Source organism: Symsagittifera roscoffensis, chromosome 1 (assembly GCF_963678635.1).
Source record: "Symsagittifera roscoffensis chromosome 1, txSymRosc1.1, whole genome shotgun sequence".
NCBI lineage: Eukaryota > Metazoa > Xenacoelomorpha > Acoela > Convolutidae > Symsagittifera > Symsagittifera roscoffensis.
Genome location: NC_087062.1, coordinates 79,663,779 through 79,679,244, shown reverse-complemented (window position 1 = coordinate 79,679,244; position 15,466 = coordinate 79,663,779). Strand labels below are relative to the sequence as shown.

The 15,466-nt window shown below is 36.5% G+C and overlaps 2 protein-coding genes across 2 annotated transcripts in view; one reads left to right on the top strand and one right to left on the bottom strand.

Moving 5' to 3' along the window:
- Nucleotides 1-15,466, bottom strand: part of LOC134850463 (3-phosphoinositide-dependent protein kinase 1-like) — a 203,192-nt gene that overhangs the window by 88,721 nt on the left and 99,005 nt on the right. The window lies entirely within an intron of this gene.
- LOC134850447 (tropomyosin-2-like) lies at nucleotides 2,970-14,492 on the top strand. Its single transcript, XM_063866596.1, has 7 exons — nucleotides 2,970-3,122; nucleotides 8,251-8,384; nucleotides 8,447-8,492; nucleotides 8,873-8,944; nucleotides 9,063-9,133; nucleotides 13,265-13,457; nucleotides 13,877-14,492. The coding sequence occupies exons 1-7, from the start codon at nucleotides 2,991-2,993 to the stop codon at nucleotides 13,967-13,969; spliced, it is 741 nt and encodes a 246-aa protein (XP_063722666.1). The 5' UTR covers nucleotides 2,970-2,990; the 3' UTR covers nucleotides 13,970-14,492.

The following is a 15,466-nucleotide window of genomic DNA, read 5'->3' as shown; positions in this document are numbered from 1 at the left end:
CATATTTAGTCAATCCTTGTGAGTTTATTCCAACTCCGGTTTAATCTGCGCAGATGTTAGTTTCCTATTATGGTTGGCTTGATTCCCAACCATCTGACTCTCTTTACATCTATCAACGTTGTATTTTACTCTTCCATGTCTAAAAAATTCCTATGATTTTGACTGGAATATGTGATGAAAAGACTCCTGATTGTATCCTAGGTTACTATGATACATTTGACCTTCTGATTATTTAATTAACATTACACATCTATTCAATAAGCCCATCATAATAATCAGCCTTGTAACATTGGTCCGGAAGTACATATCGATGGAAAACAAAGCTATGTTGTAAAACGACTGGCTAGCGTCTAAACACAGCTCTACATGCTTTAAACAGTCTCTGCCAAAGCCAGTTCTTCTTTGTGTGGTCCTTTGAACATCGGGTCGACAAAATCGTTACTGTTTTGGGCTATCGGTCAGAACGCTCAGATTAACCTAGTTACATGCAAAATAGTGAGCTCAAGGCTGGGTCTCAGTATCCCGAGACCACGAGGTCTTCCTAAAAATAGGGCTGTAACTTATTTGTTATATTACTAGTTTTTCTGTTCAGTAGATAAAAATCATCATCTCCAGCGGAGATGGATCAACCCTTTCCCTCAACTCCTAGCTGCTCATACTCTGAAAATGAGTTCGGTGGTAATTAAATTCAATTCAGGGCATTCCAGGAAGCTAAAAGTTGTTAAAAAGGAGTTACAGTTTCGTTCCCGAGACCTTTCCGGATTCTGGAACCCCGACGAAGAGCGGTCTTATCGTCCTGCCGAAAGGCTGGTAAAGTCGTCTCAAAACCCTTCCTAATTCTCGGGAAGTCTTCGGTAACGATTGTACAGCTACAATCGTTACAATTCGGAATGATCTTCCGTTAACAACGCCAACTATAATTTCGCCTTTCGCTAATATTTTCTCGTACGTCTCCTCTGTGTCAGCGAATATTGTTCATCTGTTTTCTCACATTTTCAGTTGTAGCAAAATTTCAAGGTCGTGACGTGTCTTTATTTCAGAACGAATTTTAAAAATTTATTTGGTCACTTTCAACAGACTTTTCCTGATTCGGCAAATCTAACGATTAGTACAATTAATCTACCAAAACTGTCAATCTTCCCAGTCTACGCTTACAATAAAATTTCGAAGTTGCTATGCATTTTGGCGCCATGATGGTCGTATGTCACACTGGATCGTCTTGCGGTGAACCGTTTTCTGTAGTAAATGGCTGTACTCGTATCAGTGATCTCGATTCTGATAGATTAATGTAGTACTTCTCTTCTCTCTGACGAGTATGAATACGCTGTTATCAACTTACAGACCTAGTAAGTTACGATGTAAGGTATGAAGAATATCTCATTCGGATTGTTAGTTTATCACCATGCCAAGTTTTATTGCATTACAATTTTTTTTCTCGAAATATGGTGGGGAAAGACCTGGGACATGCATAAACGCGCGTTTCGGGCACAGAAACAAGTGACGGGAAGCTCTGGATTCATCGGACCAGTGAATTTAAAGTATGCCTCTTCACTTGCTTTGAAGTTAAACCTAATTAACCATCAATTCTAGAGTTGCTTCATAGTTTAGTTACTCGATTCTAGAGGTCTTGTCGGTATGTGAGCACCAAATTTAAATTTCTTGAGTGTGTTTCATATTGTTATGTTGAGTTAGGGAGATTTTTATGGTTGATCCATCTGAAATGGATCAAAGGTCCACTGTCCAATAAAAAGTAACCATATATAAGGTTCCGACCCTGTTTTTAACGGCGTTTGTGTATTTTAGGTTTTTTGAGACCTAAGTATGGGGACATTCTTGTTTTCTAGAGGGGGGGGGGGGTATGTTGGTAGTGGCCTGTAAGCTGTAACACGGGTTTTTTTCTCATGTCGCAATTGAATTGATTTAGCTCCGACCACTTGAGGTAGAAAACACAAGAGATAGTGTCCCTGACTCTTGACCCAAGGGTTATAGGGCCTATTTATCTTTAACCTCATGTGTGACTTGAGTAGGCGACTCTTACATAAATGATTGACACTTGGTTGGCTTGATTCCCAATCATCTGACTCTCTTTACATCTATCAACGTTGTATTTTACTCTTCCATATCTAAAAAATTCCAATGGTTTTGACTGGAATATGTGATTAAAGGACTCCTGATTGTATCCTAAGTTACTATGATACATTTGACCTTCTGATTATTTAATTAACATTACACATCTATTCAATAAGCCCATCATAATAATCAGCCTTTTAATATTGGCCCGGAAGTACATATCGATGGAAAACAAAGCTATGTTGTAAAACGACTGGCTAGCGTCTAAACACAGCTCTACATGCTTTTAACCGTCTCTGCCAAAGCCAGTTCTTCTTTGTGTCGTCCTTTGAATATCGGGTCGACAAAATCGTTACTGTTTTGGGCTATCGGTCAGAACGCTCAGATTAACTTAGTTACATGCAAAATAGTGAGCTCAAGGCTGGGTCTCAGTATCCCCAGACCACGAGGTCTCCCTAAAAACAGGGAGAGGAGAGTAAATTCGAGTGGACCAGAGCGAACCTTCGGCTTAAAGGTGGACAACCGAAGTCTCCCAATGGTACAGACCCAAAACTTATTTTTTGAGCTAAAACTAATTCATTACAAACTTAATTACCCATTAATTCTAGATGCTTCATAGTCTAGTTACTCGGTTCTAGAGGTCGTGTCGGTATACGATTTTTTTCTCGAAACATGGTGGGGAAAGACCTGGGACATGCATAAACGTGCGTTTTAGGCACAGAAACAAGTGACGGGAATCTCTGGATTCATCGGACCAGTGAATTCAAAGTATGCCTTCACATGCTTTGAAGCGTAGTCATTTTAGTGGTTCTTTCTGATTCTTCATTTTCATTTAGAAAAACCAAGTATGCCTCAATAAAAAGCCCATTCATAGATTTAAGGTTGCCTTTTGATTGTTTTTCAGATAACAGTTGGAAAAAATGGCTGATGGAAGTGGCATCGATCAAGTCAAGAAAAAGATAGTAACATTAACAAACGACTTGGAAAAGTTTAGGGAAAAAGCCACAAAATGCGAAAAGGAGGCCAAAGATCTCAGAGATAGAGCTGAAAAGGTAAAGTTTAGTTCAACGTTTGATCCATGGCATACTTCGTAAGAGTGTAATTTAAGTCTTTTCTATCTATCTATCTATTTAATAGCTAATATCTAAAGCCATATATAATTAATGCCAAATTGTTGCCTTTTTCAGTTTTGTCTGGGCGGGGTATGTATTGTTCGTTCAAGCGCTTGGCGCACAACTCAGCATCATAGATTGTGGGGCCATCACTAAAAATAATTGGTTTCTAGATGTTTTTGGTGAATTTTGTCCGGAAAGTTATTTTATAGTCGATCATAACTTGCTTGATTGTACTTGTGGTCAGACTTTTCTAGAAATGAAATCAATTTTCAGCGCTTATTATCTTACATTTTTTATTTTGAGATTGAGGGCTGTGATGATTGGGTGTTCTTTCTGTATGTTGTCTCTTTCATACTTTTTGTCAGTGCCTCTCCAGGGAGGTTTTTCAGGTATGCGGCCCTGTGGGACATTTCGTGATGCGGCTTTGTTGATGATATTTTGGTAGTATTTTTCATCCTTAAAAACATGGCTTGAGTATTGCGCTTTTTGAAACAATTCTTGTTTCCTCACGGAATTTCAACCAGTCTGTTTTCTTGAACTATGGTATGAGCGTTTCGCTGCTTTTAAATGTTTGATGTCACAGGTGAGGTTAATGTAGATGAGAACGTGGTCGGATCCAGGTGCTAGTTCAGTGCTCCAAATTGCATTCATGGCCAGATCAGGTGTAAATGTGATGTCAAGTGAGCTTGAACAGGTTTTGGTGACCCGGGTTGGGAGATTCTCATTTAGGGCTATGAAGTATGGTTCTCCGATTTCGCTTACATGTTGGTCCCCTCTTTGGTCTGAGTTTATAAGAGCACTACAGCTTCTGATTCACCAGTAGTTTTCTGCTATTCTGATTGTTGACGTGCGATCTGCATAATGTTTGTAATTGCCCTCTTTGTAGTAGTACAAATTGAGGCTGTAGGGAAACTATTCTCACCAAGGGTTCGTGAGTTCCCTTTAGCTTCAAGTTTTTTCCGATTGATGCACTTGTAGACGAATTTATCAAGTTGGTTTCCCTTTTCTTTGAGTGTTTGATGACAATGTATACTATTTTAGATCTATGGAAAAATTTTCTTATCGTTTCTGATAAATCTGTTATTGTCGATAACGTGTTCTCCTCTACTCTGTTGGCCAGTTTTCTCATCATTGCAGATTTGAATGTTGATGGATATTTCATTTGTATGAGAAATCAAGGATAAATGCAAAAGAAAAGGTTTAATGGTAAAAAAAGTGCTAATTGAGTTTCAGTAGTCTTTCTGTGTAATCAAGGTCAGAGTTTAGTATCCAGTATCCACGACTTTCGCAGTTTTCATTCCATGTTAAATTTAGAGTTATCTTGAGGCCCAAGTCCTTTTGTTCAGCTGTTGGAAGCTGTTTAATATTCCTCAATTGGACTAATAAGTTTCCCATAAGTTTGTCTTATAACAATAAGGCAAAGTAAAGGCCTGGTATAGACCCTCGGGGTACACCACTAGTGATTTCTAGTAGATCAGATGAGTTTTTTTCAAGTTTAACAATTTATTCGGTTATCAAGATAAGAAGCCAGGAGTTTGAGTAGTTTTCCTCCCATTCTAAATGTTTCCTATTTCGATAGGTGAATGATCTGGAGTTTTGCCAAATGCTTTTGCATAATTTAAATATAGGACTGAGATTTCTTTTAATTTTTTATTGTCTTTTTGTATATTGAATCTAAAAAGATCAAAAGTTGGGCCATCGCTGATCTGTTATCGAAAACAAAGTCGATTTTCATGTAGGTTTGCGGCAGTGCTCGTACAATTGATCTAGTAAAAGTTTTCAGAAGACATTGGAAATGCAGCAAAGCAGCCTTATCGGGTGATAACAACTTACATCTGCTTTTTTCCTTCCTTAAATATAGATGATAGTTGACTTATTTTCGAGAAACTTGGGTACACCTTTTTTGTAGTTCTTTAATATTAGGAAGGCCTGTTGGTAGGGTTTTAGATTATTTTTTGATGATAATGTTTGCTTTATTTTCGGGTCTTGTTGATTTGTTAAGCGGTGGTCTATCAAGTTTCATTTCAATTTGCTTTTCCTTAATTTAATAATTTCTCTTTGGATGTGGTCTGATGTTATCGCTTTTTTTGAGAACACGCGTTGAAAGTAAACATTTATAAAGAGTGTCTTCGTCTGATTCAATAGTTTTTTGTTCAGCTTCTTTTTTGGTGGGATCGTTGGGTTTTTTTTGAAGATAAATTTTTCTCTATATCGCAAAAGCGTCGGCTTGCAAATAACTAAGATCTGAGGCAATAAGGGTTTTCAACTGTTTTTCCAAATGTTTTATTTTGATTGATCTTTAGATGTTTGGTTGGGGCCAGTGTGGCTTTTTTGATGTGATTTTTCGATTTTGAAACGAACTTGTTTTGAGATCCAAGTGTTAAGTGAGGATCGGTGTTTGGTAACATTGGGGTTGTTTGTATTGATAATGTCTTTTTTTATTTGTACCACTGCTTCACTAGGTAATTAACGTAGCTATAGCGGTAGGGATTGAAAGATGAAATTGAAGTGATCTAATTTGTTGTTTCCCAGTTTGCTTTCTTGAAAGCATATTTTGTTAATGCTGGAATCACGATGTCCTTTGTCCTGCAATGAAACTTGCCCTTATTGGCTAATGATCAGAGCAAGGTTCGTTCTTGATACTGAAGCTATTGAAACGATCAGTGTTCTTTTTTGCACTAGTGATTGGATCAGGGTTGTTAGTGAGGATGGCATCCAACTGGGTTTCTGATTTATTGGGATTTTTTTTTCTGTCTGAATTTCTTGTATGCTATTTTCATATCATAAAAGCTCATATCACTCCATTTAGTTTCTAAAAATTGAAATCTCCAGTTAAAATAACTTACTCCGCTGTCAAAATTGACTTCACTGGTATGATTTAACTGGTATGATTATGAAGGCTGTTGAAAAATATGAAGTTTTGGATCGACCAATGACAAGGGCTGTTTGCAGGTAGGTTACATACTGCACACTTTAAAGTGGACTTGTTGATTGTACGTGTTGAATTTTCTAATGACAAGTGAGACCCTTGACTGCTCAATTGATCATTCTGATATAGCTTTGCTTCGATTTGCTAACACAGATTGCTATTTCAACTAATTTTTTGTGTCTTTTTCTGAACCAGATGGTTTTTCGGTTGATTGAAGTCTTTTGGTTTATGTTTGTTCCAAAGGGGAAATGTCTGTTTATTTTGATCCTATCTACCCCTTTTGATCCTGTCTGCTGCTATCAGCAGGTTCACCCCTTTGTTCACTACATAAAAAGGAAAGTGGAGATAATTTCAGAGAAAGCAAGCAAATAGGGGAGCAAATAGACCCTGAACTATTACTTTGAACCTGCTTCGACTTTGTAGAGGCTTCTGCGATACGCTTATTTTCGTTGCTTGTTGTTATTTCGTTTTTTTTCTTTTGTTTTCTTTAGCTCGGATATTTCTCGAGTGATGATGAAGAATGTCTTCAGCTCCAACTCGTGCGGGGTAGCGAATAAGCCGATAATCTTAATAATTATTTGGCCTTGCTGTGTTTTATGAGACTGGACCAATTTCACATTCTCAGTTTACAATACTTCTGATTTTACGGTGAAGTTGATTGATTTCTCTCACGAGGTGCTCGGGGGTTAGAGGACGATTATAGTTTTTCTTGTGTTTTTAGAGGGTAGTGTTTATTACGTCGTGTCAGACTAGGATTTCTAAGTTCTGTATGTTCGTTCTTCTTGATATCTGAAATTGGACGTTTATCGGTTGGTTTTTGAAATGAGGCTGCGGCCAGCAATTGCAGTAAGAAATCCTCTTTTGCTAGTGACTTCTCCTTTTAAGTCGTTGGCAGAATAGAATAACGAACTAGCTCCAAATAGATGCAATGGCTTTCATTAACATGCAAAATCAAAGTGCCACCACGGCTACCCTATTTAATATGTTTGTGCCGCGTAAACTGGTTTCCTTATTGGAAGCATTGTTCGCCTCTGGCTCTTGGCTTCCCATCTCCACTGTATTGTGGCTCCGCACTAGTTCTTGCTTAACCTGAAAAATACCTCCTGATGAACTCTGGTAGTTCTACTTGATTGTTCCATTCTTTTTTAATTGCAAAATGCTTTTAGTGTGGTTTTTTTTTGTTTCGGTCAGCAGTTACTGTGCAATTTTATTTTTCGTTATACATATGTGCTGAGAACATGTCTCGGAATCGTTCTGCCTCGTGTTCTTGCTGTTATGGTGTACTTGTCTTTGTTTGGTCTCTTCTGTCTGAATTGTTTTCGGGCTTCCGTTCCGAGGCATAATTTTTTTAATATAGTTTTTGGCTTTTTCTGTTTGCGTTACTCTACTCTGTTGTGCCACGCATTAACCTTTTCTCTGAAACCTTTTGTTCGTTGATTTTAGTATTTCACGACTATTGCTTGATTTTTGTCTTGCTTTAGCAAATTAGTTTTGGCCTCAGTTGGGTCTTCGATGAAGTTGGTTCTATCACCGCTGGTTTGTTTCCGAGCAATCCATTAGTGTCCAAACTTCTTTCGCGAATTTTAAGCTTGTGATCCAATTTGAGATCTTTCCAGTGGTGGTTCCTATGCTGATTTGTGCCAAAAAAGCGGGGGGGGGGGGGATGTTTAGGGGGTTTATCGTATCTGCTGGCTGCACCATTTCGTATCCTCCAGGTACGACCCGGTTTTACCGTTAGTAGTTTCCGTGATATAGTACTCAAATCGCCTTCAAGTCTTAACTCAAATGCTGCGCGTACTCAGGTAACTTAATGTTCTATACAAATGTGTGGTGTCATATTTAGACGAACTAATGTAGACGAAGTTTGATGAAAGCTGACCGCACAATTCAATTCGACTGGAATTCCAACCTTCTTTACCTATTATCACTTCTCATTCTTTCGTTTTTTTTTCAACTAATTCAGTCACCGTTAACTTAAAAAGTTAGAAGTAAATTAAGAAAACAAGTTTTTTTAAATTTTTTGTCTATACTTTCGGATTTCTTTTCATCTATTATTGTTGTCGGAACATTGTTTTGCTATTTTCACGGCAACCGGCAATCCTGCTTTAAATTTGTCAAGAATTGTATTGTTTTCAGGCTGAAAAAGAAAGTGAGAGCTACAAGAATCAGCTGCAGACGCTGGAAAAAGAGCTTTCACAGACTAACGGGGACAAAGATCAGCTAACAGCTAAACTGCAAATACTAGAAAGAGAGTCTGACAATGTTACACAGTAAGGGAACAAAAAGTCATTGAATGCTCTTGAACTGAATGTTTAATTTCACTTTTTTTCAGCGAGTTGAATACTCTCCGCAATAAACTCCGAGATGCAGAAGACGCAGTAAGATGCTCAATTTTGTATTATTTATTTTTATTAAGAACGAATTAAGTAAATAATAATAATTAAAATCTTTTTTGGCAATGATAGCTTCGGGTCTATAATAGTCTGACCAATTTTGGGTGCAAGATTGTTACCATTTGAAAGTTGAGACTCAAAACACTGGCCTGGAGTCGTGAAAAAAAGAGCTTCGCTCATAAAAAACTTCGTCTGGGGAAATAATAAAAAGACAATTAACTTTGATAGAAATGACAAATGTTTTGAAATAAAACTTAACGAGTTGAAGCATTGGAAAAAAATTAGTTTATAATTTATCTTAACAATTCTTGAAGGCACTGGAGCTTCTTGAACAGCTATGTAAATTTCGGTGCGATTTTTTAAAGGAAGAGAAAGCGTTGGCAGCAGTGAAGAAGCTAGAAGATATGAACGAAGACACAGACCGGAAAGCAGAGGCGGTAAGTGAAATGAAATAGAGTCAGTGCGACTTCGTTATATAGTATCATCACCATTAATTAGAAAAACCAACTTGGTTCAACGATTTCGGTAATATAATGCAGTTAAAATGTTTTTCAGGCGTCCAAAAAGGCAGAGAAGTTAGAAAAGGACATCAAAGTGGCTGAAGATAATTCAAAGAAACACGAGACGTGAGTCTACTTTTATTACAGATTAAAACAGCTTTTTAGGACAGGCAAGTTTAAATGACAAAAATTCAAAAAAAGAAACGCACATTTTTAACCAGATTCTGTGTATGTTTTTACTCTTTCGATAAGCAAGGGTACTGCAGCTGGATACTAGACTTTTTCCCCGTAAATAACTTAGTTCACGGGATGACTCATTGATTATGTTTTCTAAATTTGTATTTTCGTCAACTAACAAAAGTTTTGAGCATGTCTGCATTTCAAATTCTAATTTTCTATTCGAAATTTGAGTTTCTTATGTTGGTTGAAACAGGCCTAATTGCCACTGAAAATTTTACTGCCCTGCAGAAATAATTTAGGGTGTTATTTTCATTACAGTCAAGCTGTCTATCGAATCAAACAATTGGTTTATCTGTAACCTACAAAATGAGCCCTAACTTACAGCAATTCGCCAGAAAACTTTTGAGTTTGCCCGTTTTACCATCAACTGGCAGAGAATATATGAAACCAATTGCTCAGCTCCGGATTTTATTGCCCAGTTTCCGTATTGCGCCAAAAAGCGCACAATTTGTCGAATAAAGTTTTAAAAAATTAGGATAAAACCAGTTGGTGCTTGCATGTGAAACTTCTACTATCGTCGGAGTACTTTGCATACAACTAACGTTTGTTAAAGCTGGCATGCCTCTTGGAACCGTGTTGTTGGCTCGTTTCTTCAGAATCCCCCAAAACAGAAAAAAAATAGAGAGGCGATACCCCGGCCGGCCAGAAAAAGGGTTTAGCGAATGCTTAATGCAAAGCTAGGAACTCTCCGTTTTCTTATGAGTGTGGTCAATAACAATTCATTTTTTGACCGAGTATTGACTTAATTTGTCGTAATTTATAGACTGAAAAATTTGATTGTTTTATTTTTTTTCAAGTGTCTAATTTATTCAGAACAGGATGTATCTATTTTTTAATTCCTCAATTTTCCGTTTTATGCGTATTTAATCTGTTTTGTTTGAATTATAATTCATTCAATTCGAATTATACCTCAAAGATTTTCAACTTAAAGCTAATTTCGTCTAAATTATGCACTTTACTTGAAATAGTTAAATCATTAACAACATTTATTGGTTGCATCAGTTTTCTAAAACTAAATTTGTGTACGCTCAAGTGTTTTTGTTCCGACTTTCGATACGAAAGTAACGGAATATTTGTGCTCGGGGTGGGTTTTTTTTTTCTTCAGACAAATTTCGACTTTTTAACTAGCCATTTTTGACGGAATTTTTTTTATATCATTCGAAAGGTATTTTTGCCCTGAGCTCAAATTTGAAAAGATATTTTACCTGTGATCATTTTTCGTAAAGTTATGGTGGTTTAAAGATTGCCATTTTGGCCAATTTGGGACAATTAACGCGCGATAAATTTCGCGCTATTAACGCGTAAGCGGAGAGTTAATCCGTCTTAATAATCGTTCCAAATTGGTTAAAAGAAGCTTATTTGCCATAAATGGTTTGTTACAAGGAGCGAAATCTATCCTTTTGTACTTTATATGGGGTGTGGGGCGATGATTTTCATTAAAAAATTTTACGTTTTAGAAAAAAAAAATTTCATTTTGTTTTATTTCATTGAATTTCTTAATGTTATTACTGCTCCATAAACCTTAAAAGGCGGTCGGAACATTCAGGGCTTCGCCCTGCTACGAGCAGTCTTGTTGCCGTTTAAGCTTGATATTGGTTGTGTCAAGTCACGGAATGAAGAGGCTTTTTGTTCCGACTTTCGATACGAAAGTAACGGAATATTTGTGCTCGGGGTGGGTTATTTTTTCTTCAGATAAATTTCAACTAGCCATTTTTGACGGAATTTTTTAGATATCATTCGAAAGGGATTGTTGTCCTGAGCTCAAATTTGAAAAGATATTTCACCTGTGATCATTTTTCGTAAAGTTATGGGGGTTTAAAGCTTGCCATTATGGCCAATTTGGAACACTAATATATTTCGCGCTATTAACGCGTAAGCGGAGAGTTAATCCGTCTTAGAAATCGTTCCAAATTGGTTAAAAGAAGCTTAAACGCCATAATTGGTTTGTTACAAGGAGCAAAATCTATTCTTTTGTACTTTGTATCGCGCGTGGGGGGATGATTTTCATAAAAAATTTCAAATTTTGGAAAATTTTTTTTTTCATTTTATTTTTTTTTACATTTAATTTGTTAATGTTATTACTGCTCCATAAACCTTAAAAGGCAGTCGGAACATTCAGGGCTTTGCCCTGATACGAGCAGTCTTGTTTCGATTTGGTTTTGTATCTGAGAAAGTTTTGTTACCCTCAGTTTTTGAATTAGTTGTTTGACCTTCTTCTGATTCATTTTCAAGTTATTTCCAATTGATTTGGCTAAACGGAACAGCTCAATTAATTTGTGGAAGGCTTTAACTTTCAAAAAAAAAATGCAGTGGAATATGTTTTTTTTTATGGATCTCAAGTTTTTTCAAATTGTGTTAGATTAATCGAAAAAGTTTCAATCATTATAGAGTCTTGAAAGTTATAGGTCTTTAAAGTGATAGATTGTGCTCTATTCAGCTCAAAAAAAATTGGGACATGTTCGAAAAAAAATCATTATTTTTTTGGTTTGTTTCAGTTTATTGATACTTTTACAACTCCTGGTTTGCTATGTTTGTGTTGACTTCGTTTTCCAAATCGAAGGCAAATTACCTTCTCCGAGAACTAAAGTTTAAAGCGAAAAAAATACGATGAGCTTAAATTTCAATTATTGGTTTTGATTTATAGATTTCTCTGCGGAATAAAAACTTAGCTTATTGATCCAGTTTTCTCAAGTTATGTTGGTTTGATCAAAATAGTGACGAAGTCCGTAAAAGATTATGAAATTTATAAAGCTTAAGCTGAAATTTCAGCTAGTGGTTTCGATGTTCATTCTTTCATCTCTAACTGGGTGCTGTCTGTTTTTTTTTGTGGGGAGTCTGTAATTTGCTGGCGAGGATTTAATAGACTGTGATCATGTTGAAATCTAACCATAAACAGTTCAATACTGTCTAAGCCCATTCAATATCTGCCGAATCAAGTCATTGTTAGGATTCAATGGTCGAATAGTAGTCTTGAGCTTGAATGGCTTGCTTATGCGTTTTATGTCAAGTTGATTTTGAATACGCTTAATCAGTTTATTGACTAACAGCTGAAAGGCCATATGGTTTTTAGCTAGCATGGTACGGAAATTGAACTAATATGCAAATACCAACTCACAACTAGTGCATATTATTCTACAGTGGTCTCACTATGGTTGTTCAAGGCAATATGCTTGGTCTTCATGCTAGAAGCAAATGATTCAAAGTTGAAATCAGATGGATAAGTTACCAGACATGGCCCGATTTAGTGAAATTGATATAAATTTGATCAGCAGTAAGACGTTGTGTCACAATGTATGTTCCTTGAACGCTCTTCTGATTTGAATCTTATTTTGAAAAAATGTACTCGGAGTTATAAGCACCGCTGATTGAAATTTAAGTTAAAATTAATTACAGTAATTTTGAAAAGTTGGAATGTTTTGTACTAAAGGTGATTTCTTTTGGTCCTAGCCTGCGCTAAAGTTGGTCCGTAAGCATTTCAAACATGTTTTGAAATATGTGGTCGAAAATGGCTGTGTTGAAATAGTAGCACAGAGTGTAGCTATCGTACCAACTGTGGTAACCAAAGTTTGATGGATCTCTGAAAACAAAATTTGTTGTCCAAAATCGAAAATAACTTGCAACATAAAAAACGTCTTTCCGAAAAAACAATTAAGTGCGCGTTGTGTATAGTAGGATTGTAGCCTGAGTTGTACAAATTCTTTTTTAAGCTTTTTTCTGGCAATGCTCAGATGTAGATTGACTGGCTGGAAACTAAGTATGGCACTTGAAATTGTTGAGCTCTGAATAAAATGTCCTTGAAGTTTACCTAAGTGATGATGATAATGATGATGGTATGCTTTATAAATATTGGGATCTCCTATGATCCTTTAACTATCCACCTCGCCTATGATCCTTGTTAAAGAATATCACCTTATAAAGAGCTAATTCAACGGCGGTTAATCCTATGTGAACTTTTGAATGTAGTAAAGAATCTCCTCCTTTTGTGGGGAAATAAGCGAAGAGATCTGTTTTGTGTAGTGCTGTGGTGCAGCTAGATGATGAGATTATGCGTCTGAGTGTGGAGATGAAGCAGTTCAGACGGAGACTGGAGAAGCAGGAGGAGGAGATTGGGAAGAAGGAGAAGCGCATTGGTGCTCTGGAGCGACAGCTGGAGGAGGAGCGCCGACGCGCCTCAGACTCCACCACCGAAAAACTCAAACTCCAGTCAGAGGCTAGTCTAGTTGTAGTTTTAATTTCACTCTTGGTCTTTTTGTTCCCAAAATATAACAGTGCATTAATTAGTTTAACGCATAATTTAGTTTGACAGCGCAATTAGCTCAAATTAGCTTCCAGCGAAGCCGTTTGAACTAATCCGATTCGAGCATTTTGTTGTCTTTTTTGGTTTTTCGGGCTTGGAGTGAATAAGTATAAATTGTTTCAAATAGTAGCAATTGTGTTCATCAAATTTGATAGAGCTTTAATTTTCTCTTTATTCTGTACATAAATCTGTTGTGATTTTGAGTGTTTTCTGTTCGCGTCTACTAACATTTTCCCCCTCTAACAGCTGACTTTTTTTATTCCAATGTGGCGCGTAGCTATGCTTCGTACCTGTGTGCAATGTATTGTTTGAGATCATTCTGTTTGTTTCAGCTGGAGGCTCTGCGTGACATGTTCGAGAAAGAACGAAAAGCTCTGAAGCAGACTCAAGACGACTACAATCGGATGGTTGGAGAAGTCGCATAAATACAAAAGAGAGGGTTTATCTGATGCGCAGTCATCATTGCACATGTGAACATATGAAGTCGCAACTGTGTATTAGATGGTCTTAAAATGTCGAATGACTGTTTCAAACTGATAAATTTCAGTGCATTTATGGTTGAAGCTAGAATTTACATCAGCTTAAATGTTCTGAATAATTTTTCACATATAAATAATTCATCAATTCTATTCGGTTAAAGTGTGTTCATTTAAAGAGTGGGATTCAATGTAGAACCTTACGTTCATAAAACGTTATCATAACTGTATTTCACTGAAAAATTATGCATTGAATCCTACGAGTAAACTGAAAATGAGTCTAAACATTTATCATTCGTTGTTGCTTCGATCGTTCTAAGTTGTAGTAAGTACAATCAGCATGGAATGTTAAAGAATGGGAAGATTTTTATAATAATTTTAAAACCGTTTCTAGACTTGGCTTGAAGGTATTGCTCGTTATTTATTCAAATTTTGTAATTTTACACGAATTATTGAAAGCTTTCAAATTCGAGTTTTGCAGCTGTAGACAGCACAAAATCTCCGATCACATTAGGTTAATCATCGGGAACGTGATTATGAACCAAGAACAGTGCTTACATATGTTTGTGGCATAAACTGTTTTTGTTCGACTCCACGAAGTTAAAACAGGGCTCAATCTTTGAAAACGATAAAAGATTGTGTCGTATGTTTATCTTACACTTACTGCATTGTTTTCACCTTAATGTTCCTGTCATTGAAAAAGCGGAGGATCTTAAGTCTTCGGGTGTTTAAGTTTTTTTTTGTTTCCACAAAATCAGATACCAAAAATAATCATCACTAAAAAACGCAGCAAAGTTTTAAATTCAGTTTCGAAGTAAAAAAAGTAGTAAACCTTGATTAGTTTACTTAAACTTAAAACTTTCTTCTTATCGCACAAAAGCCAAGCAAATTTGAATAAAAAACAGATTTTTGCGGGTTTTTGAAGAATGCGAACAGTATTTTCTGTCCTATTCGCACAGCAACAGACCACTTGATTTTATTGCTTTGTGTCAAGAATATATAAACTACGCACATATATTTAAAGTTTATGCTTCGAAATATCTGTAAACACAGATAGCTATCATAAGGAAAAAAACAATGATGGAAACACCGGTTCCCAAGCTTATCACCCCGTGTTTTGTAACCCCCTTTTTCTTAACCCCCTCTCATATAACCCCCAAATCAGATAACCCCACTACAATTTAACCCCTTTTTAAAACCAATTGTTAGAATCAAAGTGAAAGTTACTTGAAAAGGATTCGGAACCATATCGTCGGTAAACATCAAAGCTTTAATTGCGAAAAATTTTGCGAACCAAAATGAGTTAACACGCACGCTGCTAAATGCGTTTTAGATTTGAACAGAAATGACCTTGCCGATAGTCTAGACTTTGATATGAACTTGAAAACGAATCCGACCGACATGATTCAAACTGGTGCATATACAAAACAGTCCAAAACCATTTGA